A 26,160-nucleotide genomic window follows, 5' to 3' on the forward strand; every position below is an offset into this window, starting at 1 on the left:
GGGAAAGGCACGTCATTAACAAACCGGACCTTCTGTGCAGCAGCGACTGAGTTTCAGGCTGGGTGGGTTGAATTGCTGAGTAAGAGTGGTGGTGATATTGCAGTTTGTGACAGGTCTGCAAAAGGATCTCCCGTCTCGGTGAGTGTTGATATTAATTGATTCTTACACCAGTGTTTGTTTGCTTCAGTTGTGTCTCGGGTTATAAATTTTGCGAGTGTAATGTTGCTTTTAGCTGCAGTAAAATTGGCACTAGAGGACATCGCATTCCTGGGGGAAGAAGACGACATCTTTGAACAGTTATATAACTTCTTCAATACAGTTTTAAGATTAGGAATTGTATTCAGCAAATCAAGTGTTTCAATCAGCTGGCAAAAACAAACAAGGCAACAATTTCGGCTTTGCTGCTTTGCCTGTTGATTTTCTTTTGCACAGACAGCGTTTGATGTCCATCTAGTGGCGATCGGATGCAGTGCCACAGCTGGGTCCTTTTTACAGTCCTGTACAACACATGTTCCTCCTCCTAGATCAACATTAACCATTTAAAATAGGCTAACATTCCCATTTTAAAACTCAGTGCATGAGACGAGTTGGGGGTGAGAGTACTCTGAATTCGGACAGCGCTCCAGGAGTGTCCTGGAGTCTCCAAAAGTTAAAGATCGATCTTCAGGGTAAGCAATTCTGGAGAAAGAAACATCAGGACAGTAAATTAAAATTGTTTTTTTTTTCAAATTTGTTTTGAATACTTTTTCTTATTTAAAAAGAAACATCTGAGATGGGAAAAGTGGCTGTTTGAAGTTAAAATCAACTAGTTGGATAATTAAAAGTCTCTAACACAACAATATAAAAGCAAAATACTGCGGATGCTGGAAATTTGAAACAAAAACAAGAAATGCTGGATTCACTCAGCAGGTCTGGCAGCATCTGTGGAAAGAGAAGCAGAGTTAACGTTTTGGGTCAGTGACCCTTCTTCGGAATTAAAAGTCTCTGTTTACTTCTTGATTGATATGGGAAGGCAGCGTACCATGTGGATATATTGGTAGATAAATGATAGAGCTGGGCCAGTGGGTGAGGTAGTCATGTGATGAAACCTGCAGGAATGCGTCCTGCCAAAGTTGGCAACCGCATGGCCTGACATTGAAAATGGGGATGAAGATCCTGTATGTATTCTGCAGTAACCCCTTTTTATTTCCTACAGTCACCGCTTTCCATCTAAGACTGGCGCCTGTGATGTGTTATTAGGTTGACATATTACTCATGCTGGGGAGGTGGTATCAAAGAGATTTATTGAATGGAGTGCCCCAGGGATAGGTGCCAAACTTTTGTTTCTCCTCATCTACATAAATAAGTAATAAAACAATGCATGTTAGTCAGAATTTTATACATATATAGAGCAAGAGGGTAACCAGGGAAAGGGTTGGCCCACTCAAGGACAGAGATGGGAATCTATGCGTGGAGCCAGAGGAAATGGGTGAGGTGCTAAATGAGTACTTTGCATCAGTATTCACCAAGGAGAAGGACTTGGTGGATGATGAGCCTAGGGAAGGGAGTGCAGATAGATTAGATTAGATTAGAGATACAGCACTGAAACAGGCCCTTCGGCCCACCGAGTCTGTGCCGAACATCAACCACCCATTTATACTAATCCTACACTAATCCCATATTCCTACCAAACATCCCCACCTGTCTCTATATTTCCCTACCACCTACCTATACTAGTGACAATTTATAATGGTCAATTTACCTACCAACCTGCAAGTCTTTTGGCTTGTGGGAGGAAACCGGAGCACCCGGAGAAAGCCCACGCAGACACAGGGAGAACTTGCAAACTCCACACAGGCAGTACCCGGAATCGAACCCGGGTCCCTGGAGCTGTGAGGCTGCGGTGCTAACCACTGCGCCACTGTGCCGCCCTGAGATAGTCTCAGTCATCTCATGATCAAAAAGGAGGAGGTGTTGGGTGTCTTGCAAAGCATTAAGGTAGATAAGTCCCCAGGGCCTGATGGGATCTACCCTAGAATACTGAGGGAGGCAAGGGAAGAAATTGCTGGGGCCTTGACAGAAATCTTTGCATCCTCATTGGCTACAGGTGAGGTCCTAGAGGACTGGAGAATAGCCAATGTTGTTCCTTTGTTTAAGAAGGGTGGCAAGGATAATCCAGGAAATTATAGGCCGGTGAGCCTTACGTCAGTGGTAGGGAAATTATTAGAGAGGATACTTCGGGACAGGATTTACTCCCATTTGGAAACAAACAAACTTATTAGCGAGAGACAGCATGGTTTTGTGAAGGGGAGGTCGTGTCTTACTAATTTTATTGAGTTTTTTGAGGAAGTGACGAAGATGATTGATGAGGGAGGGGCGGTGGATGTTGTCTATATGGACTTTAGTAAAGCCTTTGACAAGGTCCCGCATGGCAGACTGGTGCAAAAGGTGAAGTCACACGGGATCAGAGGTGAGCTGGCAAGATGGAGACAGAACTGGCTCGGTCACAGAACACAGAGGGTAACAGTGGATGGGTGTTTTTCTGAATGGAGGGATGTGACTAGTAGTGCTCCGCAGGGATCAGTGCTGGGACCTTTGCTGTTTGTAGTATGTATAAATGATTTGGAGGAAAATGTAGCTGGTCTGATTAGTAAGTTTGCGGACGACACAAAGGTTGGTGGAGTTGCGGATAATGATGAGGGTTGTCAAAGGATACAGCAGGATATAGATCGGTTGGAGACGGGCGGAGAAATGGCAGATGGAGTTTAATCTGGACAAATGTGAGGTAATGCATTTTGGAAGGTCTAATGCAGGTGGGAGGTATACAGTAAATGGCAGAACCCTTAGGAGTATTGACAGGCAGAGAGATCTGGGCGTACAGGTCCACAGGTCACTGAAAGTGGCAACGCAGGTGGATAAGGTAGTCAAGAAGGCATTCTGCATGCTTGCCTTCATCGGTCGGGGCATAGAGTATAAAAATTGGCAAGTCATGTTACAGCTGTACAGAACTTTAGTTAGGCCACACTTAGAATATTGCGTGCAATTCTGGTCGCCACAGTACCAGAAGGACGTGGAGGCTTTGGAGAGGGTACAGAGGAGGTTTACCAGGATGTTGCCTGGTCTGGAGGGCATTAGCTGTGAGGAGAGGTTGGAAAAACTCGGATTGTTTTCACTGGAACGACGGAGGTGGAGGGGCGACATGATAGAGGTTTACAAAGTTATGAGCGGCATGGACAGAGTGGATAGTCAGAAGCTTTTTCCCAGGTTGGAAGAGTCAGTTACTAGGGGACATAGGTTTAAGGTGCGAGGGTCAAAGTTTAGAGGGCATGTGCGAGGCAAGTTTTTTTTTTACACAGAGGGTGGTGAGTGCCTGGAACTTGCTGCCAGGGGAGGTGGTGGAAGCAGATACGATAGCGACGTTTAAGAGACATCTTGACAAATATATGAATAGGAAGAGAATAGAGGGATATGGGCCCCGGAAGTGCAGAAGGTGTTAGTTTAGGCAGGCATCAAGATCGGCGCAGGCTTGGAGGGATGAATGGCCTGTTCCTGTGCTGTACTGTTCTTTGTTCTTTGTTTGAATTGTAAATATTAAACAGGAGGGGTGGTGGTAATCAGGTTTGAAGAAGACAGTCAAAATTAGCAAGTTCACACTCATCTCTGGGACAGGGGTGCAGTTACACAAGTTGAGTTTATGACTGATGTCAACAAGTGCTTATTGATGCATACGAGCAATACCTTGAATAGTCTGCGGATGGAAGTGGATCCACAAAGTCTGCAAATCTTTCAAGAAACTGTTGCACACAGTGATGTGGACACAAGGTTCCATCTGTGGTAGGATGAACTAATGGGTAGAATGGCCACTCTCATCTGTGCTAATCATTCTGTATGTTAGTCGGAGAATTCAATTTTTTTTGCTCCAGTTGGTGAAAACTGTCATGTTGATACTGTGGCTGTAGTGATGCTATATGAAAATACTTTATGTAGTTTTAATCAGCTTCTTGTGGGCAATTTTGCAGTGTAAAACTGGCATCAAATCCTCCTCGTTCAAAAGCTACAGTGTGGAAAATGGCCAAATCACATAGGTGTTTTTGTGTTTGACTAGGTGGCAGAAGTGCCCTGTGCTGCAATAAATATCCAGAAGTGCAAATTTTAAGAAGGGGTGGGACGGGACGGAATTGAGCACTTCTCCCGAAACATTTTCCAGTTTTGTATTAAAAACAGACAGTGCTGGAAATACTCAGCAGGTCAGGCAGCATCTGTGGAGAGAGAGAAGCAGAGTTAACGTTTCAGGTCTGTGATCTTTCATCGGATTTGATGATATTTCCAGCACTGTCTGTTTTCATTTCAGATTTCCAGCATCTGCAGTATTTTGCTTTTATTCCAGTTTTGTATCACTGATTCCAATCGAATTATCAATGGAATCTTATAACCCATTTGTTTTACAAACTTGCCTTTGCCAACAGGAGTCCCAATGTGAGGCAACAATTTGTTTACTTTGCACGACTGCTGTTGGAGGCACTAAAACTGCCCTCGCGCGGGTAGTTTTACTTGTTGCATCTGAATTCTCGTATGTGGCCAACAGCAGTTGTGGCAATTCTGGCTGATGTTGGCTCTTGGCTTTTAGCATTGGCTGGTGCACATCAATGGAATTTCCTCATCACACTGACTGCTGTACTCAGTGTGTACTATTTGAGCATGTGCATTTCCTTTAGTTATGTTTGTACTTTATATGTGTGAGTCCGATAATGGAATCTGCTCATGTGAACATGGATGGGCTTCTGTTATGTAAATAGGTTATTAATTATAATGTTGGAGTATTAGATATTCAAACAAACAGCACACAATCCACCAATCAATCGGGAATGTGTAAATAATTTTTTTAATCATTCATTTAAATTCCCCCTTTTTGTTTTCTTCCCCCCTCAGAGACATCATGGGAGGGGCAGTCTCTGTGGATGAGAGTGTTCATGTTGTGATTGTTGGTGGTGGCTTTGGAGGGATTGCAGCAGGAAACCAGCTGAAGTCGTACAGAGTTCCATTTACGTTGATCGACATAAAAGATGCTTTCCATCACAATCCAGGAGCCCTCAGAGCGTCTGTGGAAAGTGGTGTGTTAATAGAAAGCTAATCTGCATATTAATTGAAATCTTTTGTTCCAGTGAGTATATGGTTTTTATTGTGATATTTTCTGTTGCCATCCGAAGGATTTTTTTTAAAAACAAAAGCCCAAGCTCAGCTGTGATAATCAGTCACAGGATCCCTGCTGTGCTAATCTCTACAGCAACCTTGAAGGTGAGATACAAATTTCATAGGAATCTTGGGAGAAGGGCATTGATCTTCTGTGTACACCTGAAGAATGCTTCTGTTTTCATCATGTCTGTAGGAATGGACCTCAACAAAAACCACTGCTCAGTTTATGGTATACCATGGCTACTCGCTCCTTCCGGGTTTTGGCACATGCCCCGGCCCCTCCGAACCATATCCCCAGCACCTTCAGGTAGTCTGACCTGACGGTGAAGGGGACAAGGGATCGGTCATCCCAGTTCCCAAAGAACTTGGCCTTGCTCTTGTTGCGATTTACTTTGGCTCCTGAGGCCAGTTCAAACTGGTCGCAGATGCTCATCCATCTGCGAACGGACAGCAGATCCGAGCAGAAGATGGTGACGCCGTCCACGTACAAGGAGGCTTTGACCCGAGTGCCTCCGCTGCCTGGGATTGTCACTCCTCTTATGCCCACATCCTTCCTTATGGACTCAGCAAATGGTTCGATACAGCAAACAAACAAGACATGGGAGAGAGGACAGCCTTGCCTGACTCCAGATTTGATCGGGAAACTTTCTGATTCCCACCGATTGATTGAGACTGCGCTACTGATGTTTGTGTCGAGCAGTTTGATCCAATTGCAGATTCCCTCCCCAAACCCCATTTTGGAAAGCACGTCCATCACGTACGTGTGCAATATCCTGTCAAAAGCCTTCTCCTGGTCCAAGCTGATGAGGCAGGTGTCCACCCCCCTTTCCGGTACATAGTCTCACGCTACTCAGGGATACGATCGCCTACTAGAGATCTTCCTGCCGGGTGCAGTGCAGGTCTGGTCAGGGTGAATCACCAACTCCAGAGCAGACGTGACCCGACTGGTGATGACTTTGGACAGAATCTTGTAGTCTACATTAAGCAGCGAGATAGGCCACCAATTTCTGATTTCCACCCTCTTCCCCCTTCTGCTTGTAGATGAGGGTGATGATGCCTTTCCTCATAGATTCTGACATGCTACCAGCCAGAAGCATACTCATGTATACTTCCAGCAGGTCTGGGCCGATCCAGTCCCACAGACTCAAATACAACTCAACCAGTAAACCGTTGCTTCCGAGAGTTTTACTTGTCTCGAAGGACCTGACCGCCTTTGTCAGCTCGTCCAGAGATCCCAAGCAGCTCTGTAACACAGGAGTCTGTACTCTACGGGCTTTTCCCAGGGACGCACGCAGAGATAAACATCAACTGCTGGAGGACCATCAATTCGGTGAAAGCCGCTCTTTGGTGAGGCAATTCACTCCTGTATTGAAGAAAACTGATTTCCTTTACACTTTCTGAAATGTCAACTTGGTGCTGTTTTATAATGTATTTTTTTTTTTTTACAGATTTTTATGAATAAAATATATTTTTGGGGGAAAAAAATGGACTCTTAAACAAGAGTGAGGATAGACCACTTCTGTACAGTTACTGGAAGCTTGGTGTTTACAATGATGCTGAGAGATGTGGTTCCATTGCTGTGTCATAACTAATTCGAATTAGTTGCTCCATAATTCCATTTGAATTCGTCCATTTTTAAACAACTGAATAATTAACTGCAAAGAATCTGCCTGACTAATTTTAATCCACTTTTAAATGTTTGCAGAGAAATGTGGTATGAGAGCCCCTAGTTTTTGATTTCAGTAGTCTTGTATCTCAAAAATGTTACTGTATTGTTGAATGCATATGTGTAGTAGTTTGGGCTCCCAGTCAAAGGGTGAGGAAATCTAAACTGAGACCCCCAGTTGAAGCTCTGGGTTAAGTGAGCCTTCAGTCTGGGAGGGGACAAACAGAACTGGCAGCATGGCACTGCACGGTATAGGTGCACAGACGGTAGATTAATCAGAGAAACGATGATGAGATCCTTTCATGGAATTAACCTGCCTTTCCTCCAAGAAAGGTGCATTCCAGGAGCTGGGAGTAATTTAATGAAAACTCACCCATTTATCTAATCAAAACATTGGTGTCTTTTTCAGAGTTTGGATAATATTTGACCAAACTTGTTCAGGCTTTGAGTGAATTTGTGATAGAAGGGTAGTTAGGTAGTTAACTATACTTTTTTAAAAAAAAAAGTTATTCTTCGTTCTTTTGTTGCTGAAAAGTATTGAAGCAACTTGTATTTATATAGCGCCTTTAACTTAATAAAATGTCCCAAGGCACTTCGCCAGGGCACTATTTAAAAAAGAAATTGACAACTGAGCTGCGTAAGGAGATGGCAGGGCCAAATGACCAAAAGCTTGGTCAAAAAGGTAGGTTTTAAGGAGCATCTTAAAGGAAGAAAGTGAGGTAGAGAGGGAAAGCGGTGTAGGGAGGGTGTTCCGGCACTTAGAGCCTAGGCGACTGTAGGCGTGGCCACCACTGATGGAGCGATTAAAATCGGGGATGTTCAAGAGGCCAGAATTAGAGGAGTAGAATTAGATACCTGAGGGCTGTGGGGCTTGAGGAGATGACAGAGATAGGGAGGGCAAGGCCATGGAGGGATTTGAAAACCAGGATGACCATTTTAAAATCAAGGCGTTGCTTAACCGGGAGCCAATCTAGGTCAGCAGTCACCATTTTGACCTCCAGTTTGAACAGAATGATGTTTCAATTTCAGAGCAGAATTGTTGACTTATAAACCCATAAAACAGTGTGTGGTTTATGTATATGGGCAGAGGCCAATAGAAGCCATTTTAATGTTGCAATAATTATGATTTCTTGTCCATTGGGGATACGTAGAGATGCATTCAAATTTCCACTACAACATTTCCAATATTGCTTTTCTTTTCATTAGGGTTTGCAAAGAAAACTTTCATATCATTCAAAGAGACATTTGCAGAGAACTTCAAGCAAGGAACGGTCATTGATATTGATTTAGAAAAACAGGATGTTATTTTAGAGAGTGGAGAGGTAAGCATGCATTGTTTGAGAAAAATAAATCTCCTATAGATGTGTAATTCAATGAGGTCATTTGTGTGAAATATCATTAACTTTTAATCTCTCTGTAATAGTACAATACTGACTTTTGTTTTGAAGATGGTACATTTCTCCCACCTCATTTTGGCAACTGGTAGCTCAGGCCCGTTCCCTGGAAAATTCACTGAACCTGTTACAATGGAGAATGCCATTCAAATGTATGAAGATCTAGTGAAAAAGGTAATGCTTTGTGGCAGACAGTTAAAGTGACTTTTTAAAGAGAAAAAAATAAAATCTGCAATTTCAAGTCTGGCTGTCCCATGGGGTTTTGCGAAATTTATATCTGTACTCTTTTTAAGTAATTGTGTGTATCCACACAGGTTCAAGAAGCTCAGAGAGTTGTTGTGATTGGAGGTGGAGCTGCTGGTGTGGAAATGGCCGCAGAAATCAAAACCGATTATCCTGACAAAGAGGTATGTAGTACTGTCAGCATGAGCCCGTGAGAGTGAATTTGCACTTATTGTGCTGTGCATGAACTCAGGTTCCCATTGCAAGCTACTCTTTAGGAATACATGAAGCCTCTGCAGCTTAACTGTGCTGTGATGCAGGCAAATGTGATTAAAAAAACAAATTGAAGCATAACAATGCATATATGTTTCATTCCAACATTTGCATATAATTTCCTGTCTGAACTGTGTTAATGAATCTGATTGTCGTTATGACGTTTCTCACATATCATCCTGGATCACTTCTTCAATTGCCTCTAATTAATTCCTAAAGTCTGTACTTGGAGGATTTAATACCTTTTGAGCCAATAGTGTAGCCCCACTATTTTAAAAGGGAGGTAGAAAGAAAGCAGGGGATTATAGACCAGTCAGCCTGACGTCGGTAGTGGGGAAAATTCTAGAGTCCATTATCAAAGATTTTATAGCAGAGCACTTGGAGAACAGTGGTAGAATCGGGCAGAGTCAGCATGGATTTACGAAAGGGAAATCATGCTTGACAAATCTACTAGAATTCTTGGAAGATGTAACTAGTAGAATTGATGAGGGGGAGCCAGTGGATGTGGTTTATTTGGACTTTCAGAAGGCTTTCGGCAAAGACCCGCATAAGAGATTAGCGTGTAAAATTAAAGCGTGTGGGATTGGGGGTAGTGTATTGCGATAGATAGAAAATTGGTTGGCAGACAGGAAGCTAAAAGTAGGGATAAATGGGTCTTTTTCCAAATGGCAGGCAGTGACTAGTGGGGTATCGCAGGGATCGGTGCTAGGACCCCAGCTATTCACAATATATATTAACGATTTAGATGAGGGAACTAAATGTAATATCTCCAAATTTGCAGATGACCCAAAACTGGGTGGGAAGGTGAGTTGTGAGGAGGATGCAGAGAGGCTTCAGGGTGATTTGGACAAGTTGAGTGAGTGGGCAAATGCATGGCAGATGCAGTAATAATGTGGATAAATGTGAGGTTATCACTTTTTGGTAGCAAAAACAGGAAGGCAGATTATTATCTGAAAGGCTATAAACTGAGAGAGGGGAATATGCAACGAGACCTGGGTGTTCTCGTACACCAGCTGCTGAAGGTAAGCATGCAGGTCCAACAGGCGGTAAAAAAGACAAGTGGTATGTTGGCCTTCATAGCGAGAGGATTCAAGTACAGGAGCAGGGATATCTTGCTGCAATTATACAGGGTTTTGGTGAGGCCACACCTGGAATATTGTGTGCCGTTTTGGTCGTCTTGTCTGAGGAAGGATGTTCTTGCTATAGAGGGAGTGCTGCGAAGGTTTACCAGACTGATTCCTGGGATGGCAGGACTGACTTATGAGGAGAGATTGAGTCGGTCAGGATAATATTCACTGGAGTTCAGAAGAGTGAGGGGGGATCTCATAGAAACCTATAAAATTCTAACAGGACTTGACAGGGTAGAAGCAGGAAGGATGTTCCCGATAGTGGGGGAGTCCAGAACCAGGGGTCATCGTCTAAGGATACGGAGTAAACCTTTCAGGACTGAGATGAGGAGAAATTTCTTTACCCAGAGAGTGGTGAACCTGGGGAATTCGCTACCACTGAAAGCATGTGAGGCCAAAACATCGTATGTTTTCAAGAAGGAGTTAGATATAGCTCTTGGGTTTAAAGGGATCAAAGGATATGGGGTGAAAGCGGGAACAGGTTACTGAGTTGGATGATCAGCCATGATCATAATGAATGGCAGAGCAGGCTCGAAGGGCCGAATGGCCTACTCCTGCTCCTATTTTCTATGTTTCTAATGACAGCATCTTAATATAAATTACCTGAAATTCTCCCTTGATAAAAAGGAATTCAAAAATATGACCAGTGTCTAGGTATGTTAAGATAATAGAAAATGTATAGATTCTTCTACAGTTATTTTGGATTGTTAATTGTAAAACCATTTAAGCTCTCCAAAGTGCCAGCCTTTACCTGATATAGTTCATTGACAACAAAGAGTGCAATCATAGAGTTTGACAGTGCCTATGCCCTGCCCACCTAGTCACATCCCTACCCTTAAACAAGTAACATCTTGTCAAATTATGATCTGGCATAAATGCAGGGGCCCAGGCTAGTACTCTGGGGACATGGGTTCAAATCCCACCACAACAGATGGTGAAATTGGAATTCAATTAATAAATCTGCAATTAAAAAGCTGGTCTAATGGTGACCATGAAACCATTTGTCGATTGTTGTAAAAACCCATCTGATTCCCTAATGGCCTTTAGCGCAGGAAGTCTGCTGTCCTTACCTGGTCTGGCCTACACGTGACTCCAAACCCACGGCAATGTGGTTGACTCATAAATGGCCTACAAGCCACTCAGTTCAAGGGCCACTACGGATGGGCAATAAATGCTGGCCTAGCCAGCGACACCCACATCCCATTAACGAATAAAAAAAAAAAATAACAGTAATCAAGGTCCATACCTGTTTTCCGCTGACCATTTAGAGCTCTCTGGAAATGTTTTCTTCAATGGGCTTTCTGTGAAAATATTTTAGATCTCAGGGGAAGTGATTTTGCTGTTGCCCATTACATTCTGTTTCTGAAAGTGTTACATGGCTTGGCTTGATCTGTATGCACAGCCATGCAGTGTGGTGCTTTTAGTGTCTATCCTCTTGGAGGTGGGGACGGTGCTTGGTGGGGAGGAGAGAGCAGAGATATCTAACTGGGAGAGAGTGCTCTGTGATAAACCAAATCAGTGTCCAGGTGTAACTACTTTCCCAGCCCTAGGAAGATGATCACATTGAAAGCTGGAATAAATGCAATATCTATAGAGTAACTGATTGATTTGGCGAGTCCATTACAACAGCAATTTGCATTTATATAGCACCTTTTAATGTAGCAAAACATACCAAGGTGCTTCACAGGAGCGTTATCAAACAGAATTTGACACTGAGTCACTTAATATTAGGAGAGATGACCAAAAGCATGGACGAAGAGGTCGGTTTGAAGGAGCATCTTAAAGGAGGGGAGAGAGGAAGAGAGGTTTAGTCAGGGAATTCAGCTCTTGGGACCTAGGCAGAGATAGGGAGAGGAAAGGCTATGAAAAGGATTTGAAAACCAGGATGTTAATGCATTGAGGGTTCAGATGTAAGTCTATAATCTGAGAGCAGATTCAGTCCTTTTATAAATACCCTCGCCACTGCATAATTCTCATGAGCTTTATTTTGGCTTTTTTGCTGCAAAGACAGCACAGCAGGTTTTTTTTTAAAAAGAGAATTTCTAACACAAGTTGAATTGAGAACACAAGGGCCTACACATGTACAAATATTTTTACACTGGCTTTATTAATCTGTTTATTTGAAAATGGGCTAATACTGCTGCTAAAATCATGAGCAAAGGAATGCCCTGCAAATTTGTGATGCTTTCATGCATTAATATTGCTTACTGAAATTATTAGGTTTTAGTATTTATGTAGCAGAGATTGAGCATCAGTAGGCTTGTACAATTTTACTCTCCAAAGGAGTGCTTCTTATAAATAAATTGTTCCCATTTATAAAGTTGTTCAAAATTACTATATCTTTGCTTTTGCGCTCATGCCATGCGAGACGTCTTGATTGTTGGCAAAAGAACCAGAGGAGAGATGAGTTTTTTTTAAATCTTATAATCAGAAAAGCAATGTGTGAAAGGACAGTGGAAGAAGATTCAATGATAGCTTTCAAAAGAGAATCAGATATATGCATATGGAAAAGAAAGCTGTGCAGGACTATGGGGAAAGAGCAGGGGAGTAGAACTAATTGAATAGCCGAATGGCCTCTATCTGTGCTGTATGATTCTATGATTTAGAACCAAAACAAGACAAAAACTGAAATAAAAACAGAAAATGCTGGAAACACTCAGCAAGGCAGGCAATATCTGTGGGGAGAGAAACAGAATTAACGTATCAGGTCGGTGACCTTTCATCAGAACTGGAGAACAATAGAGATAAAACAGGTTTTAAGCAAGTACAGAAGCAGAAAAAGGGGGAGGGAGGAAAGAACAATAGGGAAGGTCTGTGATAAGGTGGAAGACAGGAGAGATTAAATAACAAAAAAGATGATGGTGCTAGACAAAAGGGGATGGTAATGGGACAAGTAAAGAAACAAAAGATAAGTCTACAGGAGGTATAAATGGGGGGGGGGGGGAGAAGCAGAATCGGCACCTAAAAATTGCTGTCGGGGTTGGGTTGGGGGCGTGGTAGAAATGGAAGCAGAGGTTTTGATCTGTAAATGTTGAACTCTGTTGTCTGGAAGGCTGTTATAGAGAAAAAAAAAGTGCCTAATTGAAAGCTGAGATGCTGTTTCTCGAGCTTATATTGAACTTCATTAGAACAGTATAGAAGGCTGAGAACGGGGAGATCAGAGTGGGGGTGGAGAATTCAAATGAAAGGCGAGCAGAAGCTCAGGCAAGCTTGCTGACTGAACGGAGGTATTCCGTAAAACAATAACCCAATCTACATTTGGTTTCCCCACTGTAGAGGAGACTGCATTGTGAGCAGCGAATACAGTATACAAATTTGAAAGTACAAGTACATTGCTGTTTCACCTGGAAGGTGTATTTAGGGCCCTGAGCACAGCAGAGAAGGCTCAGTCCATGATTGTGCTGGTTCTCTCAAAGAACTATCCAATTAGTCCTAATCCTCACTCTTTTCATCCACAGCCTTGCAAATGATTCCATTTGAAATATCCTATTGCTTTTTGAAAGTTACTATTGAATTGGTTTCCACCACTTTTTTAGGCAGCGCATTCTGAATGTTGTATGTATGTAAACCCAAGAGGGGGGTAAAAAAAACTTCAGAGTGCGTGTAGTCCGTTCTATCAGGCAGAGCACCCTTGGGCACTTTACACAATTTGCTAGGATCCCTTATCTGCAGCTAAATTTATGCTTTCACAATGCTATTTTTTTTTTCTCTTTTTTTTTTAAGGTAACCTTGATTCATGCAAAGATTGCTTTGGCTGATGTTCAACTCTTACCCAGTGTAAGGCAGGGGCTGAAGGAGATTCTCTTGAAGAAAGGAGTCCAGCTTCAGTTAGGTACAGTGTCATTAAGACTAGCAATAAGTTTTTAAAGATGGCAATTATCTACATTTTTGAGGAGGAGTGGCATTAATTTGAGTATTTTAATTCCATGCATCTGATAACCCTTCGCTGGGTACAATCAGATTCTGTCAGTTCATTGTCATGGTTGTATATAAATCTGTCTCTTGGTCTGTGTCCTCAAATCACAGCAAACGTTAAAAATATACAGCAGTTTCATCAGCATCTGAAAGAAGAAAAGATCGGTTAATGTTTCTGATGTAGTCTCTTTGTTCCAACCTGTTCTGTTTTATTTTGGATTTCCCAGTACTTTTTCCTTTTGTCGGTCCTCCAATCTGTTTGGAGTTTGGATATTAAAGGTTGGGTTGGACGGATCCTGATGTCCGTTGCTCATGTTATCAGGGGTGAAATTTGCTGATTGGGACTCAACAGATATATCCCGCTTAAATATAACAGCCCAGAAACTTTCTGTTCATCCCCTCTGCCTCTGTAGTTAATGGAAGTTGGTGCAAGATAATTCTATTTTTTTTTAAAGTTGCGTCAAATTATTTTCAACTATGAAGAAAATTGACCTGGGGTTGGGGCCTGGGAAAATGCATGAAAAAATGGAGATAAAAGCAGAAAATGCTGGAAATACTCAGCAGGTCAGGCAGCATCTGTGGAGAGAGAGAGAAACAGAGTTAACGTTTCAGGTCAGTGACCTTTCATTCGAACTCGAGTTCCGATGAAAGGTTACAGACCTGAAACATTGGTTGGAATTTTCCACCCCCCTTGGAGCGGTGGTTGGGTGGTGGTCGGGTGGACGTAAAATAGGATGGGATGGTGGGGGTGCCATGCTCGTCGCCTACCTGCCTCCACTGGTATTTTACCAACAAAGTGACTCCTGACAATGCAGAGCGATCGCGGGCGTCATTAATGTGTGCAAAGATTTGCCAGGCTGGCAGTATGAATGCGCACGTATGAAGTCATCAGCCCTCAAAAGCTGTCACCATCCTCACCCATCTCCATTTGCCCAAACAGTACCCCGCTCCCTCCCACCATACCTGCTTCAATCGACACTTCACTCCACTCGATCCCCGTCATGGCACTGCCTTCCCTCAGCCACTTGCTCCCCTTGCCCGCTTCTCCAGCCCCCACCCACCCCACTGGCCGCTCTACCCCTCAGCCTCTCGCTCTAAGCCTCCACGCTCCCCTACCCCCCCCAAACCGGCCATTCGCTCCCGCCCTTGATGCTTTCTCCCTCCTCCCCACCGGCCGCTTCCCCCACCTTAGCCGTTCACTCCAGACCGCGCCACTGCTCCCTCCCACCACCCTGCCCCTGGCCGATCGTTCCCTGCTCCTCACTTTCCCACCCTCTCCCCTCCTCCAGACGCTAGCTCCAGACCGCGCTGCTTCCCTCCTCTCACCCACTCGCTCCTATGTCACCTCGTCACCCCATGCAGCCCACCTTGCTTCTTCAGGCTGCACGGCGGGGAATGATCAAACGTGGGAGCGAGTGGCTGAGAGGAGGGTGTGGGGGTGGTGAAGCGAGGAATGAGGTAAGATCGGCCCGGGGTGGGGGGGAAGTAGTGGCGAGGTCTGGAGCGAGTGGCTGAAGTGGGGTGAGGGGGGGGTGGTAAAGCGGGGAGCGTGTGACCGGAGGCGGGGGAGAGCGGCGAGGCCGGAGAAAGTGGCTAAGGGAAGGCAGCGAGGACCGAGCGAGCGGAGAGAAGATGGGCGCAGGAGGGAGCGGCAAAGAGAAAGGCAATGGCAGGATGGAGCGGGGGGCTGTTGGGGATGGAATGGAGGCAGCGATGGCAGCCATTGAGGGGATTCTCGGGTTGAATATGTTTTTGTGATAAATTGAGCAGCGCCATCTTTAATCTTGGCAGCTGCCTGAAACGTCGCAGTCAGTGATGTTTCAGTGGAAGAGGCTGTATTTGTGTATGTGCCAGTACTGTGCCATCAAGTGGTTGCGTTGTCAGCAAACGCAGCCTTTTACCAACAGTAGGGGAGGTGGTGGGTAGGCTGCCCACCCTTGAGTCAATTGAGGCCCATAAATGGCTAATGGCCACTTAAGGGCTTTTTCTTACAGTGGCAGATGGGCCCAGTAAAACTTGGTGGCCTCCCTGCAGGCTTGTTGGAGTGATGTCCCTCCTGATCAAGCACCCTGTGCCCCATGGAAGGCCCCCCGCCAGTGGCAACAGCTGGAAGAGCCCCACCCAGCCCTCACGATCAACCCTCCTCGCTCAGCCTGCCTGATTGGGCTCCGGCGATCTCTGGGCCTCCTCGATTGTTTGCTGCTCCGGGGGACTGCTTCAGTCTCAGCAGCAGGCAGCCACTGTTTCCTGTGCCACTATTGTCCCTCTGATTGGCTGGCAGCTCTTTGGAGGTGAGACATCCTGCTTAAGAGGGGTGAGTGCCACAACTGCAGGCAGTTAAATACCTGCGGACTGTAAAATACAGTCATGGCTTCCAGTGCCGGCAGAGGCAGACTTTCCAGTCAGTGGACAGGGCCACGGCCTCCACGTTAAATCCCGGCCATTAACTCTGTTTCGCTCTCCACAGATGCTGCCAGACCTGATGCGTGTTTCCAGCATTTTCTGTTGTTTTTTTTTAACCGATATCCAGCATCTGCAGCATTTTGCTTTTGTGAAAAATGGAGATGCTTTCCTGCTTCTGGAGTCATTCCAAGTTGATTTGGATGGAACTGGATTATGTTCTTTCCCTATCAGGAGCCTGACTTGTTTCCCAGATAGTTCAGTCCATCTTGTACTTGACTCCTGATAACTTGTGGTCTGGTACCTTGCCTGGTTGTCCAGTGGACTGTGGCCTCTCCAATGATGCATTATGTTGTAATAAAAATTGATGCTGCCAGATCTGCTGAGTTTTTCCAGCGCTTTATTATTTCAGATTTCCAGCATCTGCAGTATTTTTATTATATGCATTATGTTGTCCCTGAGAACTGCTTCCTGAAGTTTGCATTTGGATGCAGTTTACGTATGTTAATCTGAAATCTAAGTAAGTCCTCCTGTAAATGTGTGCCTTTTTCCAAAAAGGACAGAAAGTCATTAACCTGCAAGATCTCGTGGTGAATGAAATGCAGAATGACATGAATGTATTGACTGACAAGGGGATGGAAATTGTTGCAGACATGATCATCTGTTGTACTGGAATAAGGATCAACTCTTCAGCATATTCAAAAGCTTTTAGTAAGTTCTAATTCTAACCTAATACATTAAGGTGCTGCTCCTTTTTAGTTCGTGGTGATAAAGTTATGCTAAAATAAGATTTGGGAGGATTACACCATTGTTTAAACAGCAGAGGTATTCAAGCTTAACTGTTTTTCATTTCCCGTTACAAACAGGATGGCATATTAAGAGCCATTAATTCTTCTGACATTTTTAATACAAATTTTGCATGGAAATTCATTGAGTTGAACAAGATTGGCTTTAATGAGCATCAATTTATTCTAGCCCGACCATAAATAATTGGCCTTTTGATAAATTTGTAAACTACGAGAAAACACAGCCTGCGCTCTATACAGAACTGAAAATGTCAGTGCTCATTTCTAACACTTGTCTTGTCACGTATGTCCAATATGATTTGAAACTTATCCACTGACAGCAGTATCCACAAGTGCAGTTCCATGATTAGGAATGTACAGATATTACCAAACTTCAAGTTTTGTATAATCTGTTTTTATTTGGATTACAAGATATAAAATTTGGGGGAGGGAATATTACAAGCACATAAATGATTAGATGGGTATTTACTGCAGACTTTAGTGTGTGCATGTAAGGGTTTCTGTCTACCCTTTATTAAATAAAGTTCAGCCATCAGAAAATGCACCTTTTTGTCCTCTTCCTCTCCCTCTCTATTCTTCCATTTTATCCTTCTTTCACCGTAACGCGATGTTTTTTTTTCATGTATTAAATTCCCTTTTGACCTGGATGCTGCTCAAAATAAATAACCAGGCCATGAATAGCTAGATGGAATACTTAGTGAAACAAGAGCTGTTCTTTGTCCTGATGGCTGTTGTATTTAAATTGCTAGACAACTCTGTCTATTTACTTGTATCTATTCATTAATAAAAGCAGAATATGCTGTAAATCCTCAGACACTCAGGTAGCATCATTGGAGAGAGAAACAAAGTTGACATTTCAAGTTGATAACCTTTCAGAACTGATGAAATGTCATCGCCCCAAAATGTTTGCCCAAATTCTGTTGTGGTTATAATGGCAGAACTGTTAGCGCTTGCCATCACTATTCTCCTAAAAATTACAGTAACTTTGGGAGTCTGCATATGTGCAGAATAACACAGACGTTGCTGTGTGAGCCAGCACTCCTGCATAATGTGTACTGTTGAAGTTCACCCGAGTCTGCAGCCAATTGAAAATGATTGAACTGACAAGACCTTCCACTCTTGCGCTGTCTCACTGTTTTAAAAACCCTGGAAAAAGTTGCACCTTGTTGAAGGAGAAATAATCTGAAATGTAAGTTTTATGTTTTTACTTCTGCCACAGATGATCGACTTGCTGAGAATGGTGCATTACTAGTCAATGAGCATCTGCAAGTCAACGGGATGGAAAATGTTTATGCGATAGGAGATTGTGCAGATGTGAAGGAGCCTAAAATGGCTTATCATGCTGGACTTCATGCAGTGGTAGCTGTGGATAATATTGTCAACAGTCTTGGCAAAAAGTCTCTTAAAGTTTACAAACCAGGTAGGAGTTCCACAGATACTTTCAGCAAATTACTTTGATCATTTAAAAAGGACATGGCATTATGATGTCTTGGGATACACTTTATAGGTTACGTTTTTGATTCAATACCCTATTTTAACTCCCCTTTTTTTCCCCATCCCTACCTCCCCTGCCCAAACACACATCACACCAGCTAAAGGTGAATGTGAATTGAAGTGTATATTTATTTACCTCCAATAACTGCTAATAGATGCATGGAAGTAGCTAAGTGGCTCCTTTGTTTGTTCTTGCCTCCAGTGAGGAGATCCCTGACCTTTGGTATGATCTGACGAGATGGGGGCCTGGTGCAATTGTAGCAGCAATGCACCATGATGTTTTTGGCACATGTGACTGCAGAGAGCTGTTCTCTAGTTGCGCTGTGATAGATTTCCAGGACTCGTTTCAATTGACACCACAATAATTTCACATTGCAAGAAACCTTTAAAAGTTCGGCCTACTTTAGTTAGATTTCTCCTCTTCTCTCAAGCCCCATAATTTATTCATCTGTGGTATAGTATGACATGAGACAGGAGTGGAAAAGAGCTAGAAGATCATTGATAATATGACTAGTATCCAGCCACCTGTACTTTAATTGAGTGTAAAATCTGTAATTCAGCTACAATTAAGTATTGGGGAGACTGAAGCCATTGTTTTCAGTCCCTGCTGCAAACTCCATTCGACAGCTACCGACTCCATCCCTCTCCCTGGCAACAGTCTGAGATTAAGTCAGTCTTTTCGCAACCTTGGTGTCACCTTTGACCCTGACCTTCCAACCTCGTATTCGCACCATCACCAAGACCGCCGATTTGCACCTCCATAACATTGTCTGACTTCGCCCTATCTTAGCTCATCTGCTGAAACCCTCATTCGTGCCTTTGTTACCTCTAGACTTGTCTATTCCAATGCAGTCCTGGCTGATCTCCCACATTCTAACCTCTGTAAACTTGAGGTCATCCAAAACTCACACCAAGTCCCATTCACTTACCCCCATTGTGCTCACTGACCTGCATTGGCTCCTGGTCAAGCAATGCCTTAATTTAAAAATTCTCGTCATTGTTTTCAAATCCCTCATTGTCCTCGCCCCCTTCCTATATCTAATCTCCTCCAACCCCACAACCCTCCGATATCTGCGCTCCTCTAATTCTGACCTCTCAAACATCCCTGATTTTAATCGCTCCATTAGTGGCCATGCCTTCAGTTGCCCAGGCCCTAAACTCTGGAATTCCCTCCTGACACTTCTCCCCATCTCTATATTGCTTTTGTCCTTTAAGACACTCCTTAAAACCTATCTCTTTGACCAAAATTATGCTGAACTTTTATAAAGCTCTGGTTTGGCCCCCAGCTGGAGTATTGCATCCAGTTCTGGTCACCCCACTTTAGGAAGGATGTGAAGGTCCCTGAGATTTACCAGAATGATTCCAGAGATGGGGGATTTTAGTTACAAGGTTAGGTTAGGAAAAAACTGGGGTTGTTCTCCTTAGAACAAGGAGATTGAGGGGAGATTTTTTTTATTATTCTCTCATGGAATGTGGGCATTGCTGGCAAGGCCAGCATATGTTGCCCATCTCTAATTGCCCTTGATGACTGAGTGCCTTGTTAGGCCATTTCAGAGGCCAGTTAAGAGCCCATCACATTACTGTGGGTCTGGAGTCACATGTAACCCAGACCTGGTAAAGCCGGCAGATTTCCTTCCCTAAAGGACATACAAACATATGAATTAGGAGCAGGAATAGGCCACTTGGCCCCTCGAGTCTGCTCCGCCATTCAACAAGATCATGGCTGAACTGATTGTAACCTGAACTCCGTATTCCCGCCTACCCCCGATAACCTTCCACCCCCTTGCTTATCAAGAATTTATCTATGCCTTAAAAATATTCAAAGACTCTGCTTCCACCACCTTTTTGACAAAGAACGTTCCAAAGACTCATGACCCTCTGAGAGAAAATGTATTGCCTCATCTCCGTCTAAAATGGGCCAACCCTTTATTTTTAAACAGTGACCCTTGGTTCTAGATTCTCCCACTAAGAGAAACAATTTCCACATCCACCCTGTCAAGACCCCTCAGGATCTTGTATGTTTAATCAAGTCGCTCTTGCTCTTCTAAACTCCAGTAGATACAAGCCTAGCCTGTCCAATCTTTCCTCACAAGACAACCCGTCCATTCCAGGTATTAGTCTAGTAAACCTTCTCTGAACTGCTTCCGATGCATTTACATTCTTCCTTAAATAAGAAGACCAATACTGTACACAGTACTCCAGACGTGGTCTCACCAATGCCCTGTATAACTGAAGCATAGCCTTTCTACTTTTGTATTCAATTCTCCTTGCAATAAACAATAACATTCTATTAGCTTTCCTAATTACTTGCTGAACCTACATACTAACCTTTTGCGATTCATGCACTAGGACATCGAGATCCCTGTGCATCTTAGAGCTCTGCAATCTCTCACCATCTAAATAATATGCTTTTTTAATTCTTCCTGCCAAAATGGACAATTTCATATTTTCCCACATTATACTCCATTTGCCAGATCTTTGCCCACTCACTTAACCTATCAATATCCCTTTGTAGCCTCATTATGTCCTCTTCACAACTTATTTTCCTGCCTATCTTTGTGTCGTCAGCAAATGTTGAAACCATACCTTCAGTGCCTTCGTCATTTATATAAATTGTAAAATGTTGAGGCTCCAGCACTGATTGCTGTGGCACACCACTCGTTACAGCTTGCCAACCAGAAAATGACCCATTTATGCCGTCTCTCTGTTTCCTGTTAGCTAGCCAATTAATGAACCAGATGGGTTTTTACGAGAATCAATGATAGTTTCATGGTACTATTTTTGAGACTAGCTTTCAATTCCAGATTTTTATTAATCATTTGCATTTAGATTACATCAGTTGTTACGGTGGGATTTGAACATATGTCCCCATGGCATTAGCCTGGGCCTCTAGATTTACTAGTCTGGTGACATTACCACCACGCCACAGTCTCCCCATAGAAATTTATAGAAATGTACTGACAAGGAAAAACTGTTGCTGTTATCTAATGGTACAAGGACTAGGAGACACAGAGTAAAGGTTTTGGGCAAGAGATGCAAGGGAAATATAAAGAACTTTTTTTACGCAGTGCGTGGTAATGACATGGAACTCACTGCCCACAAGTGTGGTGGAAGCGGAGACATTAATGACTTCAAAAGGAAATTGGATGGCAACTTGAAGGAAATAGACTTGCAGGGCTACAGGGATCGAGCGGGGAGTGGGACGAAATGAGCAGCTCCATGGGCACAATGGGCTGAATGGTCTCCTTCTCTGCCATAAATGACTATTATTCTATAAACATTTGGTCATCTGACCTAATATCTCCTTATGTGGCTTAGTGTCATATTTTGTTTTATAATGCTCCTGTGAAGCACCTTGGGACGTTTTATGTGAAAGGTGCTATATAAATAGAAGTTGTTGTTGAACTACATGACATTCTAAATAATTGCCATGTAAGTTGGGAGAAGTGGGCGAGAAAGCTTGGTTGTACCTTAACCTGTCTAAGTGAGGTATTTCAGATGACCTTTCTGCCTAATTTCATCCTGATGCCTGAATTATTCAGCTGTGATGCAGATAATCCTATATCGTTGAACAATGAAATAGAGGTGATAGTGGCAGAACACTGTGAGGCTCCTAGTGTGCTGTATCATAGTGTAGTGGGATGGGATTTGCACTGGATCCCTTGCATGCAGGGCTGGACTTTGGAAGCCCAGCAAAGGTGGGCGGACCCAGAATTTCCTGGTGCCATCCAGTGGGCCAGTTTGCTGTCATCTTCCTGCCTCTGGGACATTTTTAAGGAGGCAGGTTGGGTGGGGTGACGGCTATCTGCCTGCAAGTGGTGGGCAGCTTGTTACCGTAATTATAAGGCCAATGATCAGAGGCCAACTGGAAGTTAGTACATCTACAACATTTAACTTTTTTCTTTTTCTAATGTGACCAGCTTTCTGCTTTGCTTTTTTTTTTCCCTTTCCCAATTGCCATATCTTGACCTTCATGTCGGCCAGTTACCTAGAGTCTGTCTTCCCCTGCATGTGTCAGAGCAGGAGATCGATAATTGAAATTGTTTTTGTTAATGGCAGCTTTTCATCTTGTCTCCCTAGGTTCCCTGACTATGCTACTGTCAATGGGTCGGAACGATGGAATTGGCCAGCTCTATGGTTGGCATGTTGGGAAATTTATTGTCGTTATGGCCAAAAGTAAAGATCTCTTAGTTTGGAAAAGCTGGAAAGAAATGGGCCAAACAGCACCCCACTGACTACTGAGTGCCTGTCCCCCTTTCTCCTGTTCTGGGATGTGCCTTATTCAGTCTCTTTAATGCAAATTTAACTCTTTTTTTTTAAATATTAAAAATCAGTCCCTGTAAACGGCTTTCAACTAGAACTGGTAAAATGATGGAACTGGAACAGATTTACAACATTCTACTATAAAATGACAAAAACCATACCAAATAGATGCTTTATATGGGTGCAGAAAAGAAACTGCATTTAAAGCCCAGCTCGGGTATAAAATCAAAACCCAACCCGAACCGGAGTCCTTTCATTTTTTTAAATGCCCGACCTGATCCAAAAATAACAAACATATTATTGAAACAGAAAAAAATCGTAGATTAAAATGAAAACAATACGAAACAAAACAGTACAGTCCAGCCCGACCCAAGCCCGAATGCTGGACGCAGAATACAGACCCGACCCGAACCCGACACGTAGTCGGGTCTCGTCAGTTTCGGGTTAAGTAGCCAGGCTTTAACTGCAATCCAGTTCGTTTAATGCTTTTAAAGCTTAATTACTACAAACAATAAATAGAATTTTCAAACACTGTTTTTGCCAAGTATTTATCAAAATATTTATCTTTTTTTAAAAAATGACTAAATGCAAAATATGGCCCAGTGGTGTAGGTTGTGGGTATATTTGCCTTTTGCATCATGTCATGTAATATTGTCCAGGGTTTCCTACAATGATCTTGACATTAACTGGACTCTGCAGTTAGTAGGGGGAAAAAACAATCCTCATTGCAGTTGCAACTGAGGGAGACAGGTTTAAATGAGCTCAGAACTGTTGCCTATTTAACCTCTTGATTTGGGAATGTGTTTTCTATACAAACCTAAAACTGGTGAGATGACATTTTCTTCAGTAAAACTATTCTGCTTTGAATTTTCTTTGAGTCAGCTGGGTAAGATGCAAGAAGACCAGGAAGGCCCAGATTCAATTCCCAGTGACTAATTAACCAATGCCAGCAGAGCAGTTGTTAAGCTTCAGGCCTCGTCAAGTTGCTATCTCAGGACCTCTGCTGGAAGAGCAGGTATTTGGATGAAGACTGAATCAGATTTGTTTTTTTTTTCTTCCTCTTCCCCTCTCTCCTATTCCCTTTGTCTTTTGTGTTTGGGCTCACATATCAACAATGGCTCTGCGGATGAGGTACATGAGGGAAGTTCTGATTTGTCTTCACTAATATGCCCCAACACCCCTAAAATAACTTCCTCTTAGTGTAATGTTTCTGGTACAATGCAATTGTAGCATTTCTGGGGTATTCTGACAGAATCCCAACACTAGATGAAAAGTTTTATCGTGAACAATGTGTGTTAAGGTACGTCTGCATCATTGAATTTTGCTGCTTCTTCTGAGCACTTCAGTCTAATATCTGCATTTTGAGTTTTTGTGTCTTGTGAAGAAATGTAGATATTCTCATGATGGAGCAGACTAGGGGTGCTCAAATCAGTTTGATTGGAGATCCACTTAAACATGAAATCTGCAGCACTAGCTCTTGACTTATTATTTGTACTGGATGTGGGTGACTTGGGCACAATCATATTTATTGTCCATCCATAACTGGGTAGGTGATCGGCCTTCATAAACTGCTGTAGCCCTTGTGGTGATGGTGTGCCCACCATAGTGTTAGAGTAGTTCAGGATTCTAACCCAGTGATGATGAAGGGTTGGCAATATATGTCCAAGTCTGTGTGATTTGGAGGTGATAGTGTTCCCTCAGTATTGTTCATTCTCAATGGTAGTGGTTGAAGCAGAGAGAAGTATTTTTTAATCTTGTATGCTTAATATTTAAAAATGGGAGTGCCTGCAAATTACTATTGTGTAAGAAGGAAGACATAAAATCAGCACTAATTTCCATACACCTTATTAAACCTAACTTTAACTTAAAAATTGGATACCAATTGTTCCAACACCCCACTAAATTCTGTGTTAATCTGAATTGTGAACTTTTGTCAACTTTCAAACCCTACAATTCAGGTCATAAGTGCTCAGCTGCTAGATCACACTTCAAGTGGTTTATTACAAGCTTTTTTTTAATGCTGGGAAATGCTGAAAAATAGAGGGGGAAAAAACAGGTTTATCAATCTTTGAAAATTCCCCAGTCATGAAGTGTGAGCACCCTTGTATAACATAGTTATTCTTGTGTGGTTTAACTGCCAACAGAGCACAATGATGTAGCCAACCTCTCTGCTTGGCCAACCCTCCAGTAATACATTGAGAGTGGGCTGAGATGACTTTGATGCCCAGAACTACTGATGTCCGTAAATGAATTCTAATATGCTAGTACTTACAGACAGGAGTCCTGGTTAGAAAGGTGTTGCCTCGTGGTGTTTTGATTTCTGCAACACTGATGGTTGCTGACTTCCGCGCTGTCAAGCTCTTACCAGCTGCTCAGCTTTGCTTCTAGCTGAATGGTTTCAGCATAGTGATATTATTGAAGTTGGGTGCGAATAACTATACTGAACGCAGCAGCAAGCCAAACTCCAGTTCTACAGAAATTCTTGCATGCAGCATATATGGTATAGTTTTATTTATAATTGATGCTGGAATTGCTGATGCTGTCGATGAGTGGGTGAAATAGCAGCATACAGTGTATCCATAAGGTTTCTATGTATTCCTAACATTTAACACGCAAAATAAATACAATGTGAAAGAAATCCGGAAAGTTGTTTTCTTAAAAATAATGCATAATAATAGTTGTTTTACCTTTTAATAAATATATTGACAATGAATTAGCCATTCTTAAAACACAAATGCATACGGAATGGATATGTACAGAAGATTTAGTACATTATAATACATTTGAACACCGTGTTAAACAGCAAATTTAAGGAAATAAATGGCATTGTCTTTGTGAACGTAATGGCACATCAAAACATCTCTTGGACCAGCTTATTTTCCTGACAGTATGTGACACTAAGACAGACAATTCTCTTACTGAAACAACCACATTTAAACAAACATTTCTCCTGGCTCCACTGATTGCCAAAGGGGGGAGGGGTACAAGCTAAAGGAAAAATGAGGTGTATTTTATTTCTCCTAAGTGCATTTTTACCAGCTTATGGTGTCAGTTTCTGCTCCCCAGTTGGTAAGGCACTGCACTGGACAAGCTAACAAGGGTCTTTCTTTGTAATTTGCAGCTTGGACACTACAAGGAATATTTCCAGATTTAAGATTACATTAGGATCACAGAATAAAGTGCTTTTCCTTCTGATTGACAGCTGTTTGTGACATGTCACTGCAATTACATAAACAAAGAACCTCAGCTGGAATGGAAGATGGATGTGTTAGAATATATAAATTATCAAATCTGAGCTCTGAATTTGTGATCTGGGTTAAAGATGGTAATGAGGGGAGGGGAGGGGTGGAATTGTAACTACAGGTTTTGAAATAAGATTGAGAACTCTCTGCCTACTGCTACTGCATTTTCAGCCTGCATCATTTGTT

At 42.8% G+C, this 26,160-nt stretch overlaps 1 protein-coding gene across 1 annotated transcript; it reads left to right on the forward strand.

The window, feature by feature from the left end:
• LOC137355452 (ferroptosis suppressor protein 1-like) lies at positions 1-25,370 on the forward strand. Its single transcript, XM_068020570.1, has 9 exons — positions 1-138; positions 4,909-5,090; positions 8,045-8,160; positions 8,287-8,406; positions 8,547-8,639; positions 13,578-13,686; positions 16,728-16,880; positions 18,195-18,395; positions 22,550-25,370. The coding sequence occupies exons 2-9, from the start codon at positions 4,916-4,918 to the stop codon at positions 22,702-22,704; spliced, it is 1,122 nt and encodes a 373-aa protein (XP_067876671.1). The 5' UTR covers positions 1-138; positions 4,909-4,915; the 3' UTR covers positions 22,705-25,370.
• The last annotated feature ends 790 nt before the right edge of the window (positions 25,371-26,160 follow it).

Source organism: Heterodontus francisci, chromosome 42, assembly GCF_036365525.1.
Source record: "Heterodontus francisci isolate sHetFra1 chromosome 42, sHetFra1.hap1, whole genome shotgun sequence".
NCBI lineage: Eukaryota > Metazoa > Chordata > Chondrichthyes > Heterodontiformes > Heterodontidae > Heterodontus > Heterodontus francisci.

Excerpts from the sequence above, each read along its gene's own strand:
- LOC137355452 (XM_068020570.1), top strand. The coding sequence starts at position 4,916 with ATGGGAGGGGCAGTCTCTGTGGATGAGAGTGTTCATGTTGTGATTGTT. Across the intron at positions 5,091-8,044 it reads CAGAGCGTCTGTGGAAAGTG|GGTTTGCAAAGAAAACTTTC; the intron begins GTGTGTTAATAG and ends TCTTTTCATTAG. Across the intron at positions 8,640-13,577 it reads CCGATTATCCTGACAAAGAG|GTAACCTTGATTCATGCAAA; the intron begins GTATGTAGTACT and ends TTTTTTTTTAAG.